The 18,374-nt window shown below is 52.9% G+C and overlaps 1 protein-coding gene across 2 annotated transcripts; it reads left to right on the forward strand.

Annotated features, from left to right (window-relative positions):
- The first annotated feature begins 1,404 nt into the window (after window positions 1-1,404).
- DVL3 (dishevelled segment polarity protein 3) lies at window positions 1,405-18,027 on the forward strand. 2 transcript variants are annotated; one of them, XM_079765319.1, is made up of 15 exons: window positions 1,405-1,699; window positions 7,046-7,115; window positions 7,630-7,751; window positions 7,871-7,980; window positions 8,174-8,306; window positions 8,484-8,577; window positions 8,773-8,842; window positions 9,457-9,596; window positions 9,793-9,869; window positions 9,985-10,052; window positions 10,200-10,349; window positions 10,936-11,067; window positions 11,239-11,406; window positions 14,847-15,062; window positions 15,152-18,027. In XM_079765319.1, exons 1-15 carry the CDS (start codon window positions 1,539-1,541, stop codon window positions 15,586-15,588), a joined length of 2,148 nt encoding a protein of 715 aa, XP_079621445.1. In that variant the 5' UTR covers window positions 1,405-1,538; the 3' UTR covers window positions 15,589-18,027. The 2 variants fall into 2 exon arrangements, with proteins under 2 accessions (XP_079621445.1, XP_079621444.1); XM_079765318.1 differs by having other exon boundaries at window positions 1,406-1,699; window positions 8,171-8,306.
- Window positions 18,028-18,374: the final 347 nt, after the last annotated feature.

Genomic DNA, 18,374 nt, shown 5'->3' on the forward strand with positions numbered 1-18,374 from the left:
CCTGGCACTCCATTTTATCTTTTTCATAGCATTTGTCACTTTGAAGTTTATTTGCAAGCCTCCTTCCAGATAAGTAAATGTCCTGAGGGCAGCCTTATGTCTTGTTTTGTTGTATCTCTTGCAGCATGCCTTGGCACTCAGTATTCATTAGTAAGGGATGAGGAGATCTGTTAGGAACCAATTCTATCTAGTTCTGGTTTGAGACTTACTGTCCCAGTCAGACGTGCATCTTCATTCTTGCACTCATTCTGCATTCAGTCCATTTATTTTTTTTTTAATATATTCTGGCCCTGGCTGGTTTGGCTCAGTGGATAGAGCGTCGGCCTGCGGACTGAAGGGTCCCGGTTTCGATTCCAGTCAAGGGCACATGCCTGGGTTGCGGGCTTGATCCCCAGGGGGCGGCATGCAGGAGGCAGCCGATCAGTGGTTCTCTCTCATCATTGCTGTTTCTCTCTCTCTCTCCCTTCCTCTCTGAAATCAATAAAGATATATTAAAAAAATAAAATAAAAATATATTCTTACTGATTTTAGAGAGGAAGGGAGAGGGAGAGAGAAATATCAATGATGAGAATCATTGATCAGCTGCCTCCTGCACGCCCCCTACTGGAGACTGAGCCCACAACACACGCATGTGCCCTGAAATACATGTGATACTTGTATTTCTCTGACTGGCTTATTTTGCTTAGCACAACTCAAATCGTGACCTCCTGGTTCATAGGTTGCCGCTCAACCACTGCTTAATAAATGGGCTGGGCTCAGTCCATTTATTAAACCACTGCTTTGCACTTAGGTACTGAAGTTGTAAGAAGGAATCAGCACTAGATTTGGTAGACCTGATACCCAGTAGCTATGTTTCTTAACAGACCCTACAGGGCCAGGGCCATGTCGAGGTCCCTTTCCCCCAGGGATACTTGGTCTGAAGCGTCACCCACCCACCCAGCTCTAGAGCCCAAAGCGACCTCTGCATTCCACCCCTCCCAGCTGCAGGGGAGCAGCCCATCCCCGCTGGGTCTGGAGCGTGGACCTGGGAGAGTCCAGGACCGTGGCCATCCTGGTGAGATCGGCCTTTCAGTCCCCGGGGGCCTAGACGACCGCGGCCACGCTCCCCGGGGGCCTGGGACCCGAGCGCAGGAACCAGCGCGCCGCCCGGCGGGTGGGCGGAGTGTCTGCGGCCGAGGCCCCGGCCATCTGCCGCGAGGCCAGCGCGGCTCGGCGGCCGGGGGCGGGGCCGCGCCGGGGCGGGGCGCGCCGGGGCCGGAGTTGGGGGGCGGGCCGGCCGCAGCCCAGAGCCGGGAGGGCCACGGCCACCGGAAGAGTCGCCGTCGCCAGCCGAGCCGGGAGCGTGGGGAGCGGAAGCGGCGGCAGGCGGCGCTGGGACCCGGGAGCGGCCGGAGAACAAGGGAGCTGGCGGCGCGGCTGGCGCGGGGCTGGGCTGAGCCGCTGGGCCGCGCTGAGCGCCGCCGCCGCCGCCGCCCGAGAGGCCCGGCCCGGCCGCCGGAGCAGGCCGCGCGCGGGCCGCCGGGCCCGAGGCCGGAGCCATGGGCGAGACCAAGATCATCTACCACCTGGACGGGCAGGAGACGCCGTACCTGGTGAAGCTGCCCCTGCCCGCCGAGCGCGTCACCTTGGCGGACTTTAAGGGCGTTCTGCAGCGGCCCAGCTATAAGTTCTTCTTCAAGTCTATGGACGACGATTTCGGGTGAGGACGGTCCCCGCCTCGCCTCCGGGGGACCCCAGCCCCTCCGGCTTCCAGAGGCCACTCGGCAGTTTGCACCCCCCTTGCTACACTGGCTTCTAGCCCTGCTCTGGATTCTAGGGGCCCCTCGGCCATTTGGGCTCCCCTGGGTTGTTGCAGATCCTGGAGCTCCCGCCTCTCTAGGAACCTTGGCCCCCTCGTGTAGGGGGACGTCCAACTCCCCGAGAGCAATCAGAGGACCAGCCCAGGAAGCCCCCTCACCTCTCAGCGACCAGCGGCTCAGACACACACACACACACACACACACACACACACACCCCTCCACCCAGTCCCGGAGCCCGAGTCCCCCCACCCCCTCCCACCCTCCTGCGCAGGGAGCCACCTTTTAAACACAGACTTGGGGTGTTTGGCACTCGGCCTTCTCCTTCTCCATCTTCTCCGCTCCACAGCTCCGATCCATATTTGGAGTACCGCGCATCCCAGGGCTGTGCTGGGGGACTTTGAACTGAGGGGAGGGGGAAGCGAGGGGCGCTCAGGCGCCAGGCTGGAAGCTAAGGCCTGCAGACCGGGAGTTTGGCTGTTCCCCCTTTCCTTGCGGGCTGTTTAGGATGTTGTTGTCAAGGGAGCAGAACGCCTGACCCCTAAGGAGGAACCCGCACTAGCCCAGGTGCTGATTTCCTCTCCAAACTGGGGCCTTTCCCTCCAGACGGTGGTCTTGGAAAGGGCCTCAGAGGCTGGGTAGGAGCGCCAGGAAGCGTCTCTTGGTGTTCACCTCCCCTCCCTGCCTGCCTCGTCTTCTCCTCCCCAGCTGTGGGCTTGGGACAGGCCGAGTTTGGAAGCAACGACTTCCCCTTTAAGAAGGGATGGAATGTTGGAGCCGGAAGGTTCTGTAGCAGCTGGCCTGGGAGGGGGAGCCTGGCCATCCCCTCACACACACCCCAACTCCTAGGGGACTGGGGGAGGGGAAGGCCCCCACACTAACTGGGCGCTGGGCCTGGAGGCCTGTGGGGAAGCCTGAAGGCAGCCTCTGCAGCCCTAGCCAGAGGCCTGCACTGCTCTGGAGCGGAGGCCCCGGAGCTGAGTGAGGGAAGACATTCTTCTCCCCAGTGTTCGTGTGTCTGGCTTCTCTCCCAGGACCCCAGCCCTCCTGGCCCTGGGAAGCAAGCACCCTCTCCCTCCCTGGCCTGGCATGTTTTGTTGTCACCTTTCCCCCTGGAACTCGGGGTCTGATGAGCCCATGAGCTCCTGTGTGTGAAAGTGCTTTTCCAGTGGAAAGTGCTATGCCGCTTCCAACCTCCTTTCTGTTGTGGTTATACTTACCCCGGGGTGGGGGACTCCTGATGTCTAATATTGTCTGGCCTCAGTCCAGAGACAGACACCCCTGCTTTCGGATCCTGGCGGTCCAGCCTCTCTAGGGACTCTCCTTTGGAAAATTCTGAAGAAGGATGAAATCAATCTGCAAGGGATGGGAGGGAGAGGGTGATGCCTTGGCCTGGTAAGAGAAGAATAGAGTTAGGAGAGTCTGAGATACTGCCTCAGGGACTGGGTTAAGGGCAAATCAGCTGGAGTCCAGTGCGCTGGCCCGACCCCAGGCCAGGCCTAACTGCAGTCATAGGAGGCCCCCCATTACATCTGCTCACTGTTGACAATATTGTTCTTTAAATTCACTGTCAGTCCACTCACTCTTTCTTAGCTTGACCAAAATCAATAATAGGAAATCACCCACCTGATTTTCTATTTATATTTCTTTATAAGATATGTTAAAAATAAATGTTAACTGTTGAATTAGGCAATGTTCATTCAGGTAACACCTGAACACATCTTGCATACGTCACTGGTACTTGAACCATCCTTTGTAAAGTATCAGAGTAGGCCATTTTTACAGGATTGAGAACAATGCTAAAAATGAAATGGAGGAGATTGATTTTGGAGATTGATTTTGTTTTTATCCCCAGAAGGATTAATGAGCAGACCTGGTAGGTTTACCACATAGGACTAATAGCTGAGGAATAGAGGAATGTGTGTGTGTGTGCGCGCGCGCATGTGTGTACACATTTAACAAACTCTTTATGGCGCTTACAGTGTACTAGGCACTGATCTAAGTGCTTTTCTAATTTTTACTCATTTAATTCTCTTAACAGCCCTATGAAGTAGGTAGTAATACCATCAGTTTACAGATGAGGAAATTAGAGCACAAAAACCTGAAGTAACTTACCCAAGGTCACACAGTCTGGCTAGTTAGTGGCAAAGCTTGATTCAATATCAGGAATCTGGCTCTACAGCCCAAGGCCTTAATCCCACTATTGTAGGTATTACTATTATTATCACCATTTTACAGATGCAACCTCTCTGAGGGAGATGCTGAGCCTTGGCAAACTGTAGAGGTGATAGGGCTGCCACTTAGCCCCATAAGAGGGGGTCAGGCAGAGGCCAGTGACCCCTACTGACAGAGGGGCCGTGGGTCAGAGGAGGAAGGCCGCTGTCTCTGCATCCCCTCCAGGCTCACCCTCTGAGGTACTGGTTGGTGAGGTCTCAAGAAGTATTTGTCAAGCTCAGGGTAGACCCACCCCTCTTAAATTATTTGGGAAATGGAAGAAGAATAAGCATTTTTACCCCTGAGGAGATAGTGTGTAGAACACAGTACCCATTGCTAGAGTGGTCTTGAGCTGTGGAAGGGACAACATGGGAAGTTGAGTCACTGTGTTCCTCCCTGCTCCCTGTCACACTGTCCTGCCTCTGGGCCTTTTGCCTGGAACACTGCTTCTTCCCCTGGCTCCCCATGTCCAAGTTCTCCTGTCCTCTGGGTGCAGCTTTTAAAGTTACGGTATTTTATCCTATCTATTCATACACCTGCTCCTAGCCAGGACTTGACATCGGTATCACTCAGCAGATGTCTGTCCAATGAACCCTTCTGCTGGTCTTACCACTCTGACCACTTCCCACATGGAATATGCTTATGTGAACTGTCCACTGGACTGTAACCTCAGAGAACAAGGCAGGCTCCAGGTCTGATGCTTCTTGAGGTTCATACAACGGCAAGCACGGGATCTAAAACTCACTGGGCTCTCTCTCTCTCTCAGCAAAGGCTTTTTAATCGCATGAACGGTGAATGATGGGCAGATGTGTTTGGTTCCTGCCCTTACAAACTTACTCCTAGTATGGATCTTGCTAAAAATTCACAAAGTTAGAAACTAGCTTTTATGGTATGCCTGGACTGTGCCAGGCATTTACAAATCCCATTTACCAGGATTGAGACAAAGGCTTAGAGAAGTTAAGGAACTTCTCTAAGATGGGAGGGCTAATAAGTAGCAGAATTGGAATTGAAACCCAAGTTTGTGAGAGTGTGGTGCGCGCACGCGTGCAGTGGATCCCTGAGCCATTTAGCGCCACTGGGTGGGGGGGCTGTCTGAGGCTGATCAGCTGATCGCTATGAGTCAACAGAGCCTTGGCGACCTGTCAGTGACCCCCAGAAAGAGAGGAAACATCTGTAGCTAGAGCTGTGTGGTGGGGCCTGCTGGGGGAGAGGGCTGTGGGGATTCAGCCACAGTTCCCCACCACAGGGAGACCCTCTCTAAAGCAGGTCACAGAGTCCCTGCCATGTGTCCCCCACACCCTCTTTTCCTTTTGAGCCCCAGTTCCCACAGGGGGCTGTAAGCTTAGGGTGTCCTTTGGCTGGACTGGCTGACAGATCTGAGCTACTTCTCTCTGTCCCTTCTTGCCCGCCTGTTCTGTCTCCAGGCTTTCTGCCACGATGGCCCTGAGCAGGATGATTTGAGCTGCTTTCTCGGGGTCGTTGTGGGGCTGGAAATGGTGGAGGAGCCAGGGCTGGTTGGGAGGGGGGAGGGTAGGCTCGGCCTTCGAACTTGGCTGTGAGTCCAAGAATGTGAACATCGCAAGGAGCCAAGCACATTCCCAGTTCTGGGCAGAACTTCTTCAAGAACAGGGAGAACTGGGCTTCGCAGCCTCCTTCCCTAGTGTCTTCCCTCTCTGCTCACAACTCCAGGCATGTGTCTCCCTCTTGCCCCTAATCACATCTTTCCAGCTCTGTCCTCCTGGGTGTTTGATGCAGTCTGGGGGACCTCAAACTACTCTAGTTCCTTTCGCTGGCCCCAAACTGTAGTCATGGTCTGACTTCTTGCCTCACTGCATGCCTATGACCACATCCCACCCCCCATGCCTCACATCACTGCCTCCCCTACCTCACCTTCCACACAGACCCATATCCCCTCTGTCGTACAGGACATAATGTGAAATACTGTCCAAAGAGTGTGGGGTTTAGAGTCAGACAAGCTGGGGTTGAATTTCAACTCTGACATCTAGCTCTGTGGCCTTAGACAAGTTACTGAATGTTTCTCAGTTCCTTATTCATAAAATGGGGATCATATTGTCTATGCCAGTGGTCGGCGAACTCATTAGTCAACAGAGCCAAATATCAACAGTACAACGATTGAAATTTCTTTTGAGAGCCAAATTTTTTAAACTTAAACTTCTTCTAACACCACTTCTTCAAAATAGACTCACCCAGGCCATGATTTTGTGGAAGAGCCACACTCAAGGGGCCAAAGAGCCTCATGTGGCTCGCGAGCCGCAGTTTGCCGACCATGGGTCTATGCAATGAGGCTGGTGTGAAGAATATATATTATAACTGTGGGGAGATAAGATGGTATAATCGGTAGGAATAAAGGCTTTGGAGTCAGGCTGATGAGGATTCAAATTCCAGCACTTCACTTATTAGTGGTGTCACTATAGGTGAATTTCTGAACCTACTGAACCTTAGTCTCCCCATCTGTATCTTATATATAGCATTGCTGTACTAAACGAAATGATACAAGTGAAGTGTTCACTCAGTGCTTGGCCCATAATACACGCTCAATAAATGAGAGCAATTGTTACTATTATCATAATGGCAGTAAATGTCTTCTCCCTTTTTCTTTCCTAATTTCCTTAAATTCCTCGCCCACACCTCCCAGAAGAATGTCAGGATTCCCAGTTGAGAAGGGAAGGACAGTAATCAGGGTGTGCTTTTTCCTAGTTTAGGGTCAGAGGGAAAGAAAAAGTCCAGCCCCTGAGAGCCTTACTGGGGATGGATAACGCACTCTTGAGGTTCTAGGGAGTGGTTGCACTCATGGGGGACAGCCATCTGTCAGGTGTAATTTGCAAATCACCTGGTGACTGAGAGAACACCCCAGAAGGCAGCTGGGCCATCCCCACCCATGCTGTTGTTTGAACAGGCTTGTGCTGGTGGTTTGATTCCCAGTTTAGGGTGGAGGAGCCCCTGAGAGTTGGGGTTGTGAGGACACCTCCATTTCTACCCCAGAAAGCTCATTGACAGCCTCCCTTTCCTTGCAGAGTGGTGAAGGAGGAGATCTCAGATGACAATGCCAAGTTGCCCTGCTTCAATGGCCGGGTGGTGTCCTGGGTAAGGATCCTTCCTCAACCCTCCCTCCGTCCACATTCCTGCCATGGGGTGGATGGAGGAAAGACATCGCTAAGGTATAGCTGATGGTTTTGTTTCAGTATCTGAATTGTCCTTGAGTTTCTAACTGAACAGTTTCTACCCCAGATTCTATAGCCTGGGTGAAACTGGGGGAAAGGTATGAAAGGGAAAAGGCGGGTACAGAAACACATAGGAGGCAAAATGGTTTCCTATGCCCTTTGAGGCACTTTGCCTCAGGTTCCCTTCTGTCGCCTGCTGGACTCTGCCTTGGACCCTTACTCTCTGCCCCATCCCTCTTCTCCGCCCATGCTTCCCTGCCACCATCAACCTGGCAGTGGGTCTGCTCCCCAGGTCAGGTGTCTTTGCATAGTCCTGTCTCCTTTCCCTCCGTGTCCCCTGCTTCATTCTCCCCAAGTCTTCATGCCCTGCCAGAAGCCAACTATCCTACTTCTCCCTGGTGCCCTCGTGCCATACCTTCCCATTTTCTCCCCATCAGCTGGTGTCAGCTGAAGGCTCACACCCAGAGCCAGCTCCCTTCTGTGCTGATAACCCATCGGAGCTGCCACCTCCCATGGAGCGCACAGGAGGCATCGGGGACTCCCGGCCGCCATCCTTCCAGTGAGTGTGACCTGAAGGTAGACAGGGCCTGTGGGGAGGGCCAGGTCAGCTCAGCCCAGGGCTGGGGGAGGGAGCCCCCAGCCTGCCCCCTCCCCCACCAAGTCCTGTCTTCCCTGCAGCCCTCATGCTGGTGGGGGCAGCCAGGAGAACCTGGACAACGACACAGAGACGGACTCCTTGGTGTCTGCCCAGCGGGAGCGGCCTCGCAGGAGGGACGGCCCAGAGCACAGTGCGTCTTCCCTGAACAGATGCCTTCCCCATCCCTGTACCCTCCCCACAGCTTCCACTCAGCTGACCACCTCTTTGCCCAGCTTCCTGAGCTCTGGATAGGACTGGCCCCAGTGCAGCCCCTAGCCTGCCTCTCCTCCCTCCCCTCCTCCACTGGGCACTGTGAACCCAGCTGCCTCCATCCCCTGCAGCAGCCCGGCTAAATGGAACTGCAAAAGGGGAGCGGCGGCGAGAACCAGGGGGTTATGACAGCTCGACTACCCTCATGAGCAGCGAGTTGGAGACCACCAGCTTCTTTGATTCCGAGGAGGATGACTCCACCAGCAGGTAGGGCCTTGGTTCCATGAGGACTGGTGGGCAGGCGATCCCTGAGGAGCTCTGAACCCTGAGGACCCTGGGCCCCTGGGAGGGATGTGGGCTTTGTGCTGGGGACCTGGGCCCTGCAGTGCCTCTTGTGGGGCAGGGCTAGGTCAGCCTGGTGGGGAACGACTGTGGGCCCCACAGGTTCAGCAGCTCCACAGAGCAGAGCAGTGCCTCACGCCTGATGAGAAGACACAAGCGGCGGCGGCGGAAGCAGAAGGTTTCCCGGATTGAGCGGGTATGGGACCTGGGATGCTAGGGATGAGTGGGGCAAGGCCAGGGCTTATCCGTCCTTAGGTCCCCTCCCCTCGGGTCAGTGTTTAGAACCTTAGAGGGAAGGTGGTGGCTGAAGGCTCACCTTGAGGAGGAGCTAGGGGAGAGCAGTGAGTTCCTGCCACCCCTGCCGGCTGCTCAGAGTCTCTATCTATTCCAGTCCTCATCCTTCAGCAGCATCACGGACTCCACTATGTCACTCAACATCATCACGGTCACTCTCAACATGGGTGAGTCTGGTGAAACAACACTCTTGAGTACCTACTGTATGCCAGACACTGGGCAGACTCAAGGAGTTTAAAGAGACACAAGTTATGTTCCCTACCCTCAAGGAGCTCTCTTTCCTAAACCTAAACGGATTATTTCAGTATCTCATGATCAGGGCTATGACAGAGAGAAGCACACAGAGCTATGGAAGCAGAGAAAAGCATCAGGGAGGGCTTCCTGGAGGAAGTGATTTCTGAGTCCTTCCCATTTCCCATGTTTTAGCTGTTGCATTCTTGTTCTCTGATTTCTGCCCTACCCACTCTTTTAGGAGATAGCTGGATGTAGTGAAAAGAGCCCCAACTTTGTCTGGAATTTAAATGAGTTTGAATACTGGTTTTGCCACTTAATGGCTTAGAAGAGTCACTTAAATTCTCTGAACCTCAGTTGTCTACTCTGTAAAATGAGACTGAGAGTCCCTGCCTCACATCCAGCAAGGATTAAATGAGCATGCTGAACACAGTGCCTGAGTCCAGTTCAATAAATGTTAGTTCTTGTCCCGTTCCACTCTTTCTAATAAGGGGCTCAGAATTTGGTTAGGAACCTTGCTCCCATCTCAAGGTCTTATTACTTCCTGTAGAAAAGTATAACTTCTTGGGCATCTCCATTGTGGGCCAAAGCAACGAGCGTGGTGACGGAGGCATCTACATTGGCTCTATCATGAAGGGTGGGGCCGTGGCTGCTGATGGACGTATCGAGCCAGGAGATATGCTGTTACAGGTACCATTGTTCACTGTGGCTGGTGGTGTAGATAGGGAGTTGGGGAGATGTACCCTCTGTTCCTTCTCATTCTTCGTACCCTCTCTACCCTATTCAGAGGCCCCTTCTTGGTGGGGGAAGACCTCCTGATCCACCAAGCTTCCCTAACTCCCTCCCCAGCACAGCTGCTTATCCCATTCCTGGTCCTATTTCCCAGGTAAACGAGATCAACTTTGAGAACATGAGTAATGACGACGCAGTCCGGGTACTGCGGGAGATTGTGCACAAACCAGGGTATGGTTGGGCTGAAGCATTACGGAGGAGGTGCCAGGCATTTCTGGCTATCAGGCAAGGGGCTTGGTCTCGCCTCCATACATCCTGCCCTCACTAGGGACACCCTTGCTTTCAGGCCCATCACCCTGACTGTAGCCAAGTGCTGGGACCCAAGTCCACGTGGTTGCTTCACATTGCCCAGGAGTAAGTGGATGGGGAACTGGGCCCTAAAACTGGTATCTGGCATACACGAGCCCTGTCTATCCTGCCTTCTGTGTTGCCCTGACCCCTCACATCTGTTGGGCCCAGCGGGCAGAGTGGGCAGCGCCTAACTCCTCATCCTCCCTGCAGGCGAGCCCATCCGGCCCATTGACCCTGCGGCCTGGGTCTCCCACACTGCAGCCATGACTGGCACCTTCCCTGCCTACGGCATGAGCCCCTCCCTGAGCACCATCACCTCCACCAGCTCCTCCATCACCAGCTCCATCCCTGACACAGAGCGTGAGTGTCCAACCCTGTCCCCTGGTCCCAGCAGACAGGGCCAGGTGAGGGGGACTGATGAAGGCCCACGTGGAGACTTGCTTGAAAGGCAGAGGGGCTGGAGGGGGCTCGGCTCTTTCCAGCTACCTCACACCGCAGCTTCCCTCAGGGGACACCCGAAGCTCACTAAACAGTATTTGCTTCTCAACTGGTATTGAGCACCCAGTGAGCCTCAGTTTCCTCTTGTAAAATGGGACTAAAGATGTGCACTTTACCAGGTTCCTGGGGGTTAATGAGAGGATATAAGTGAAGCAATTATCACAGTGTGTGGCATAAAGTAAGCACGTAATGACTGCCATTTTTATTATCATAACACACATTATGCATTATACTAAGCACCTTCATTTACATTATTTAATTATCTTCAAACATCCCTATAAAATAGATGTGAAAGTCCCTATTTTTACAGAAGAAACTGAGTGTCCAAGAAGTCAATAATTTGTCCAACACTGGTCCATATGTATTAGGTGGTAGAACTGGAATGCAAACTCCTGTCTGCCTAACTCCACACCCCTTTCTGCCTGACCATTTTGCTTCCCACCCCCAGGCCTAGATGACTTTCACCTGTCCATCCACAGTGACATGGCTGCCATTGTGAAAGCCATGGCCTCCCCTGAATCCGGGCTGGAGGTCCGAGACCGCATGTGGCTCAAGATCACTATCCCCAACGCTTTCATCGGTGAGAGGGCCCCTTGGTGGGATGAAGGATGGGGTGGTGGGCAGTGAGGGAGCAGGATAGACTGGGCACCCAATAACTCCCTTGAGCTGGAACCAGGCCCAGCCTCATGGCTTCTGTGAGGCCAGATGAGCCCAAGGTGGGCCTCCCAATCAAAGGTAGCCTTGCTCCCAGGCTCGGATGTGGTGGACTGGCTGTACCACAATGTGGAAGGCTTCACTGACCGGCGAGAAGCCCGCAAGTATGCAAGCAACCTGCTGAAAGCTGGCTTCATCCGCCACACTGTCAACAAGATCACCTTCTCCGAGCAGTGCTACTACATCTTCGGTGACCTCTGCGGCAGTACGTGCTTCCCCACTTCCTCGCCCTGTCTTCTGGCTGGGAGTGGGGCGGTGCCCAAGGGTGTGGCAGCAGACTCCAGGGAACCCAGAGGAGGGGGCAGCAGGGCTGGGCTCCCAGCTCAAGGCCTGAGAATTTTGTGGTGGAAGCAGAACCCAGTTCAGCCTCTTCACCTGCCTTGCGTCCCCTGGAGGAGCTGGCATTTTCTAAGGGCCTGGCACCATGCTGATTGTTTCTAAAACATCATCTCACTCTATCACTCAGTCCTCACAACCTCCTCTCCACCCTTGGGGAGATGGATTACTATCCCTGTTTTCAGATGAGGAAACTGAGATATGTAGAAGGTAAATAGTCCACCCCAGGTCTCACTACTAGAAGCAGAGGAACTAGGCCATGGGTCCAGGTCTTTCTGGCTCCAGAGCCCTTGTTCTCCCCACCATCTGGGTTTGACCAGGTGTGTAGTGGTGCAGAAACATTGTCTTAGCAAGGCCGGAGTTCCTATCCTTGGGCCTTGCTTAGCTTCCCAGCATCAAGCAGGTTCCACCAAGGTAGGACGTAGGATCTGTCTGAGGCCCCATGTCCACAGCTTCCTCAGACCTCTGTGGAGGGACTGTGCTTCAGGATGGAGCTAGAGAAGCTATCAGGGTCAGGTTGTAGAGAGGGGTGGGGAACGTCTGGCCTGTGGGCGGTATAAGGCCCTCGAAATCATTTGGTCTGGCCCTGCTGAGGCATTAGAGGTGAGTTAATTAAATGTCTGACCAAATGTAACAGGCTAATTTTTAAGTAGATAATTTTATATGGCCTGTGAATGATGTTATAAATATCCAAATGGCCCTTGGCAGAAAAAAAGGTTCTCCACCCCTGTTGTAGAGGATTCTACAAGCTATAACAAGGAGCCGGACTTGATCCTGAAAGAGTGCAAAGCCAATTAGGGTTAGTAAGCAGGAGAGGTCTGCGTGGAAGCCCTCTTATCTTTCTGAAGCCCTTTGGAAGGGGAGTTTTCGAAACAGGACAGCATCGCTCAGTGTTGGGAGCTGAAACCCTCCCCCAGCAGCCACCTCTACCTGAGGGAACCTTCTCTGAGCCCAGTGGTGCTGACTGGAGTCCAAAAACTAACTCTTAAAATGCTTCAGATTAGATTCTAGGCATCAGAAAAGCTGTTTCTGCAGAGCACAAGTCCTGGTGGAGGGTGGGTCCCTGGCCCTCAGCAGCTCCAGTGTGGCCACATGGAGTAGATGCACAGAGTTTTGGAGATAGACAGTTCTGAGTTCAAGTTCCCCTTACTGTGTGAATATGAGTGACACAGCCTCTCAATGCCTCAATTTGTTGATCTGTAAGGTGGAAGTAATAGTAGAATCTATATCATAGAGCTGTTTTGAGGACGATGTAATGTATATAATGCTTTCAGCACCATGTTTAGCCCACAGAAAGTACCCTTTAAAAAGTTGTCCATTCTTCATATATTTAATTGATTGTAAGATGAACACTTATTTCGCATTTCAGTATCTGAAATTGGAGTGCATCTTACAACCTGTGGCTTCTTAGACTCAATCAAGTGTGGTTATTGTCATCCTTAGCAGAAGTCAGCCCTGATCCCAAATTTCCAGGGACACATAAAGCTTTTCAGAAGAGCTCTAGTTTTTGCTCAGGAGACATCCTGCCATCCCTGTGTCCTCCGGGATCTTCTACCCATGGATCTGGCCACCAGAGGCCCAGCTCAGGGAACAACTGGCATAACAGGCCTTTTCCTGCTCCCTGGCTGAGATGTCCTAAGCTGGGAGTGTGGCAAGCTCAAAGGGAAAAGCTGAGGACCTGGGTAGCCCCAGGAGCACGTAGTCACTCCCCTTGGGATGATAGCCTGGAGGCTGAAATAGTCACCAGCTCCAGGAACATGAGCCAGGGCAGGCCCCTGCTTACTACCACCACCACCACCACCACCACCCCTCATGCTAGCTGCTGGCCTTGACAAGTTCATGGCGTGGCTGGAAGACTTCATTGGCTGCTTTAGACCCTTGGGCCCCCTCTCCTTATCTCTTCTCCCCTGGAAGGTTGGGCTGGCTTACTTAAGGGCTAGGAACAAAGGGCTCAGTCTATATCGGGCAGGCCGCTGGGACCTGGTGCAGATGGGGTGTGAGCAGGGGGAGTCCCAGGCAGGTCATTAGTCTAGTGGGCCCTTATATCCCCTTCCAGGTAGTTCCACCATTAGTGGGGGCATCCTTATCCTTAACAGGTACATAATTTACTGGGGGAGCCAGAGTCCTGAAAGAAGTAATGTTAATACAGAGAAGACCCAGGCCTCCCTGGGAATGGGTGGAGAGCACAGAAGAGGCACCTAACTTGTTCTCTTTCTGGGCCCCTCCCACCCCACTCCCACCCTCCCGGCAGCACCAGAAAATTGATTCTGGCCAATGGCCTTCTATATGGGGAGGTTCTGAAAGGCCCTATGTTCATTCTGGTTTTTAATGGGTATTTTTTTTAGTGTTAGGTGAGGGGGGAGGGCGCAATTTCACCAAACTGGTCCCTACTCCTTACTAATAACCTCATCTGGAAATGTAAAAAAGTAAGCAAGTTTTAGCTTCTGTTCTGGCTACAGTTTATGTTGAACTCAGGCTGGTCATTTAACCTCTCTGGACTGCACTTACTTCATCTGGGGAAAAATGTGCCTAGCACCTTCATAGGGTTGGGGTAATATTTGTATGAGATAGTGTTTTGTATTGTGCCTAATGAATTGCAGGTAGGCAGTACCTACCTGGTCGTTGGCTGAGATTTCAGCTTCCTACATTCCCCTACCTTTTACCCTCTAAGTCAGCGATTTTCAATCTTCTTCATCTCATGGCACATATAAACTAATGACTAAAATTCTGTGGCACACACACAAAAAATGGTTTTGCCAATCTGATAAAAAAGATCGGTATAATTTTGACTCACTCACATGGGATGGTTATTGTTGTGTTGGCCACTGTCCTTTCATTTGACAATCTAAGGAAAAAGAGGTCAGAGCCCTCACTAGTCAGGTACTGCATGTTTTAAAAATTCTTGTGGCACACCAGTTGAAAATCACTGCTCTAAGTGAACAGAATGAGTTTTGTCCCTTCTAGTCCACTGAGGAAGGAGGAGGCACTGCCAAAGGCTTTTCTGGGAGTTGGGTGTCAGGGTTTGGCATTGAGGCAGGAATGGTGACTCAGGGCCTCCCTGAGAAGGGTTTTCCCTGGGGCTGCCTCTGCAGGGGCTCCCTCTCCACCACCTCTGCTGGGCGGTGGGGAGAGTCTAAAGAAGGATGCGAGCTCTCTGGCCTAGGCCTCCCCCCATAATGGCGGGAAACTGCCACTGCTGTTGTCATTTCATATGCATCCAATCCAGCCTAGGCTGGGACCTCTCTCCTGACACAGAGGTGCAAAGGTATGGGAGAGTCCCAGCATCCGGCCCTCTCCTGCCCTCCACAGACATGGCCAACCTGTCCCTCCACGATCACGACGGCTCCAGCGGTGCCTCTGACCAGGACACACTGGCCCCTTTGCCGCACCCGGGGGCTGCCCCTTGGCCCATGGCTTTCCCCTACCAGTATCCGCCACCCCCGCACCCCTACAACCCGCACCCAGGCTTCCCGGAGCTGGGGTACAGCTACGGCGGGGGCAGTGCCAGCAGTCAGCACAGTGAAGGTAAGGGGGGGGAGAGACCCAGGTGACCGCCAGGCTTCCTCCGCGAGCTCTTGGACATCCACCCCCCTGTCCCTGCCTGTCCCCTACAGGCAGCCGGAGCAGTGGCTCCAACCGCAGCGGCAGCGACCGGCGGAAGGAGAAAGATCCGAAGGCTGGAGACTCGAAGTCCGGTGGCAGCGGCAGCGAGTCGGACCACACAACCCGCAGCAGCCTGCGGGGCCCCCGGGAGCGGGCGCCCAGCGAGCGCTCGGGGCCTGCCGCCAGCGAGCACAGCCACCGCAGCCACCACTCGCTGGCCAGCAGCCTGCGCAGCCATCACACGCACCCGAGCTACGGCCCCCCTGGCGTGCCCCCTCTCTACGGCCCCCCCATGCTGATGATGCCCCCACCGCCCGCGGCCATGGGACCCCCAGGAGCCCCCCCAGGCCGTGACCTGGCCTCGGTGCCCCCCGAACTGACTGCCAGCAGACAGTCCTTCCGCATGGCCATGGGAAACCCCAGTGAGTTCTTTGTGGATGTGATGTGAGCAGGGCCCCTCCCCCACTTCCATCCCACCCCTAACCTGGCTGGCTGCGTCCCTCTCTCCATCTGTCCAGTCTTTTTTACTTTGTCTGGTACCTGAAAGGGAAATAAACGGAACTAAATCCAGGCGCGCTAACTGCTCGCTGAGCTCAGCGAGGGTGGGATGACCCACACATAGCTATTGCGGCCCCTAACCTGCCACCAGCCCCCGCTTGTCCCTCTGCCCACTAACTGCTGCACAGGACTTCTCAGGATCCTTCATGTCCCTGGGACCCGACTCGCTGGTGCTGCTCCTTACTCCCTTCACCTGTGCAAACACTTCAGGAATGCAACTGTGCCCTTGAGGGCCTGCTCAGCCCCTTATCCCCACCATTTCCCCACCTCAGTTCCCTTCCACCATTCATTCAGCTACACCGTCTCCCTATTAACCTCATCCCCACAAGCATGTGTCCAATCTCTGAACTCCCCCCCCCCCACACACACACACACACACACACGCAGTACCGACACCAAAAAAATACTTGCTTCATCTGCCCCGAATGGTCCCTTGCCTGCTGCCTAACCGTCTCTTGCCTGCTGCTTGCACCCTAGAGTGTGGGTCACCTTTAGTAAGTATCCATGCTCTCCCTTCCTGCATTGGGCCCTGACCAGGAGCCGTGGGAGCCTTCGTTGCCTGATCTGCTAGTGGCTTCCAGGGAGCATCTCTGCTCTACCCCACCCTTTGCCTGCAATTGTGTGCTGGTTCCTTCAGACCCCTAACCCTACTAACCAACAGGCTCATCTTACCTCTGGGCCTGAAACATTTCTTTTCTTTCTTTTTTCCTCCCCAATTTTTCCTGGGCCTGGAGCAGCCAAGAATTTCGGGCTGTTTGACTTTCTGTGAACCCCCAGCGAGGGGAGGCCCAGCCTCCAAGGAAACCAGGAACCCTGCTTCAACAGCCCCTCAGGGCTTCCCGAGGATATTCAGCCCCCACACCCACACTTCAGCATGTCACTAGGCTTCTGGGGAGGGCTCCAGCCCTTTGCCCATATATGAGAGACTGTTCGCCTTTCCAGAGAGTGCGCGTGCTCTCTCTCTCTTTTACACACGTGCACACACACAGGTGCCTATGCAAGTCCACTTAAGCCTCAGGGCTGGTCCCTGCCCAGAGGGCTGGCCTCTCTCCCAATTTTCTCCCAGGTTGTGGGGCTGGTCCCCTGACTTACCTCCATCCTTCCTCCCCTTCCTCATAGCCCTTAAGCCTCCCCCACATGTCCCTATCATCGTCCTACCAGGATAAAGCCCATATGTGGGGCTCATCAGAGAACTCCCCAGACAAACAGGCTGTTCTTCCCTTGCCCCCTGCATTGCACACTTTTTCCTGTTGTCACACCACCATGATACCCCAGAGCATGATTGGGCAGGGAGACTTCTGGGAGTGCCAGGTTTGTATTGTTAACCTATTTTCTACTTTAAACAATTTATGACTTTAAGCCTCTTCTATAAATTCTTTTGGCTCACTTGGGCTCCCATATTTTCAGAACGGGGGTGTCAAGAGATGAAGTACTAAATTCCAGGCTTTGGGGCAAACCAGGGAAGGGGCATTTGGCATTCATTTAAATACTTCCTGGTTTGTTTTTGTGAGTGAAGGCTACATTGGAAATTTGACTCGATCTTGCCTGCCTTCTAGCAGTTCTGGTTTGCTCCCAACCCAGACCATGGCTTCCTCTAGCCACCTGGGAGGAGGGCTGCCTCCTATACTTCTCTTTTTTTTTTTCTGACTCTGCCATGTCCAACTTTCTTGAGGATTCTTCCACTATTGCTCATACCTTCATTGTTGGTGCTCCCTGTGTTCTGTCTTCAATCCACTTCTCTTTCCTATTTACTCCCCATTGGTATCATCCATCAGGAGGTCCTTACCTGCCTTTGATATGCTGGGGATTTTCAAATATATCTCTCCATCCCCAATTTCCCTCCAATCTTTAGATCTGTGTTTTTATTATCCACCGGACATCTCCATGGACATATCCATATGGACTCAATGCATTTCCCCCACTTCATGAATTCCAATCCTAGTTACTTTCACAATCTACATAGGCTCACCAGCTAGAAACATTTATGGACTTAAAAATCCCTTCCCATATCTTACTATTCAGCAGATCATATCCATTCTACTCCAACAATCTTTTCTTGAATTCAGCCCTTCTCCCCTCTGCCTCTGCTCTAGTTCACAGGAGCATGGGATCTGGAGTCAAGTTACTCTGGGTTTGAATCCCAGCTCTACTACTTTTTGGTTGTGTGATAGGAGAGTTATTTAATCTCTCTGAGCCTCAGTTCCCTCATACGTAAAATGACGATAATAATACCTACCTCACAGGGTTGTTGTGAGGATTTAAATTAGATATTGTACGAAAAGTGCCTAGCACAGTGCCTGGCACACAGTAGAATAGGTGCTCAATAAATGGTAGCTATTATTATTATTATCATTATTATTATTATTATTATTTGCTCTAAATTGGTAAGGATTTAGGGTATTTATTGAAGATAAATCTTTGGGAAAGGTAGGAGTGAAGCCTTGTGTGCTGGTTCAAGGATCAGAAGTGCCTATGTTTGGTCACTTAATGGCTTCAGGTAATGACCACAGTTTTAATGAAGGAGGCCAAATCTTCATCCTGCCAAATCTTGGCTTCTGAGGATGCGAGGGACAGTTAGGCTTGCATCCTGGTTTGCCCTTTTTTGTCCTTCCTTTCTCCCATGATGGGCTCAGCCCTGACTAGCAAAGGCATCAGGGTATCTCTCTGTATAGAAAG

Source organism: Cnephaeus nilssonii, assembly GCF_951640355.1.
Source record: "Cnephaeus nilssonii genome assembly, chromosome: 3".
Taxonomy (NCBI): Eukaryota; Metazoa; Chordata; class Mammalia; order Chiroptera; family Vespertilionidae; genus Cnephaeus; species Cnephaeus nilssonii.

Coding starts and splice junctions, on each gene's coding strand:
- DVL3 (XM_079765318.1), top strand. CDS start 1,539: ATGGGCGAGACCAAGATCATCTACCACCTGGACGGGCAGGAGACGCCG. Junction 8,578..8,772: donor AGGTTTCCCGGATTGAGCGG/GTATGGGACCTG, acceptor TATCTATTCCAG/TCCTCATCCTTCAGCAGCAT. Junction 11,068..11,238: donor TATCCCCAACGCTTTCATCG/GTGAGAGGGCCC, acceptor CCTTGCTCCCAG/GCTCGGATGTGGTGGACTGG.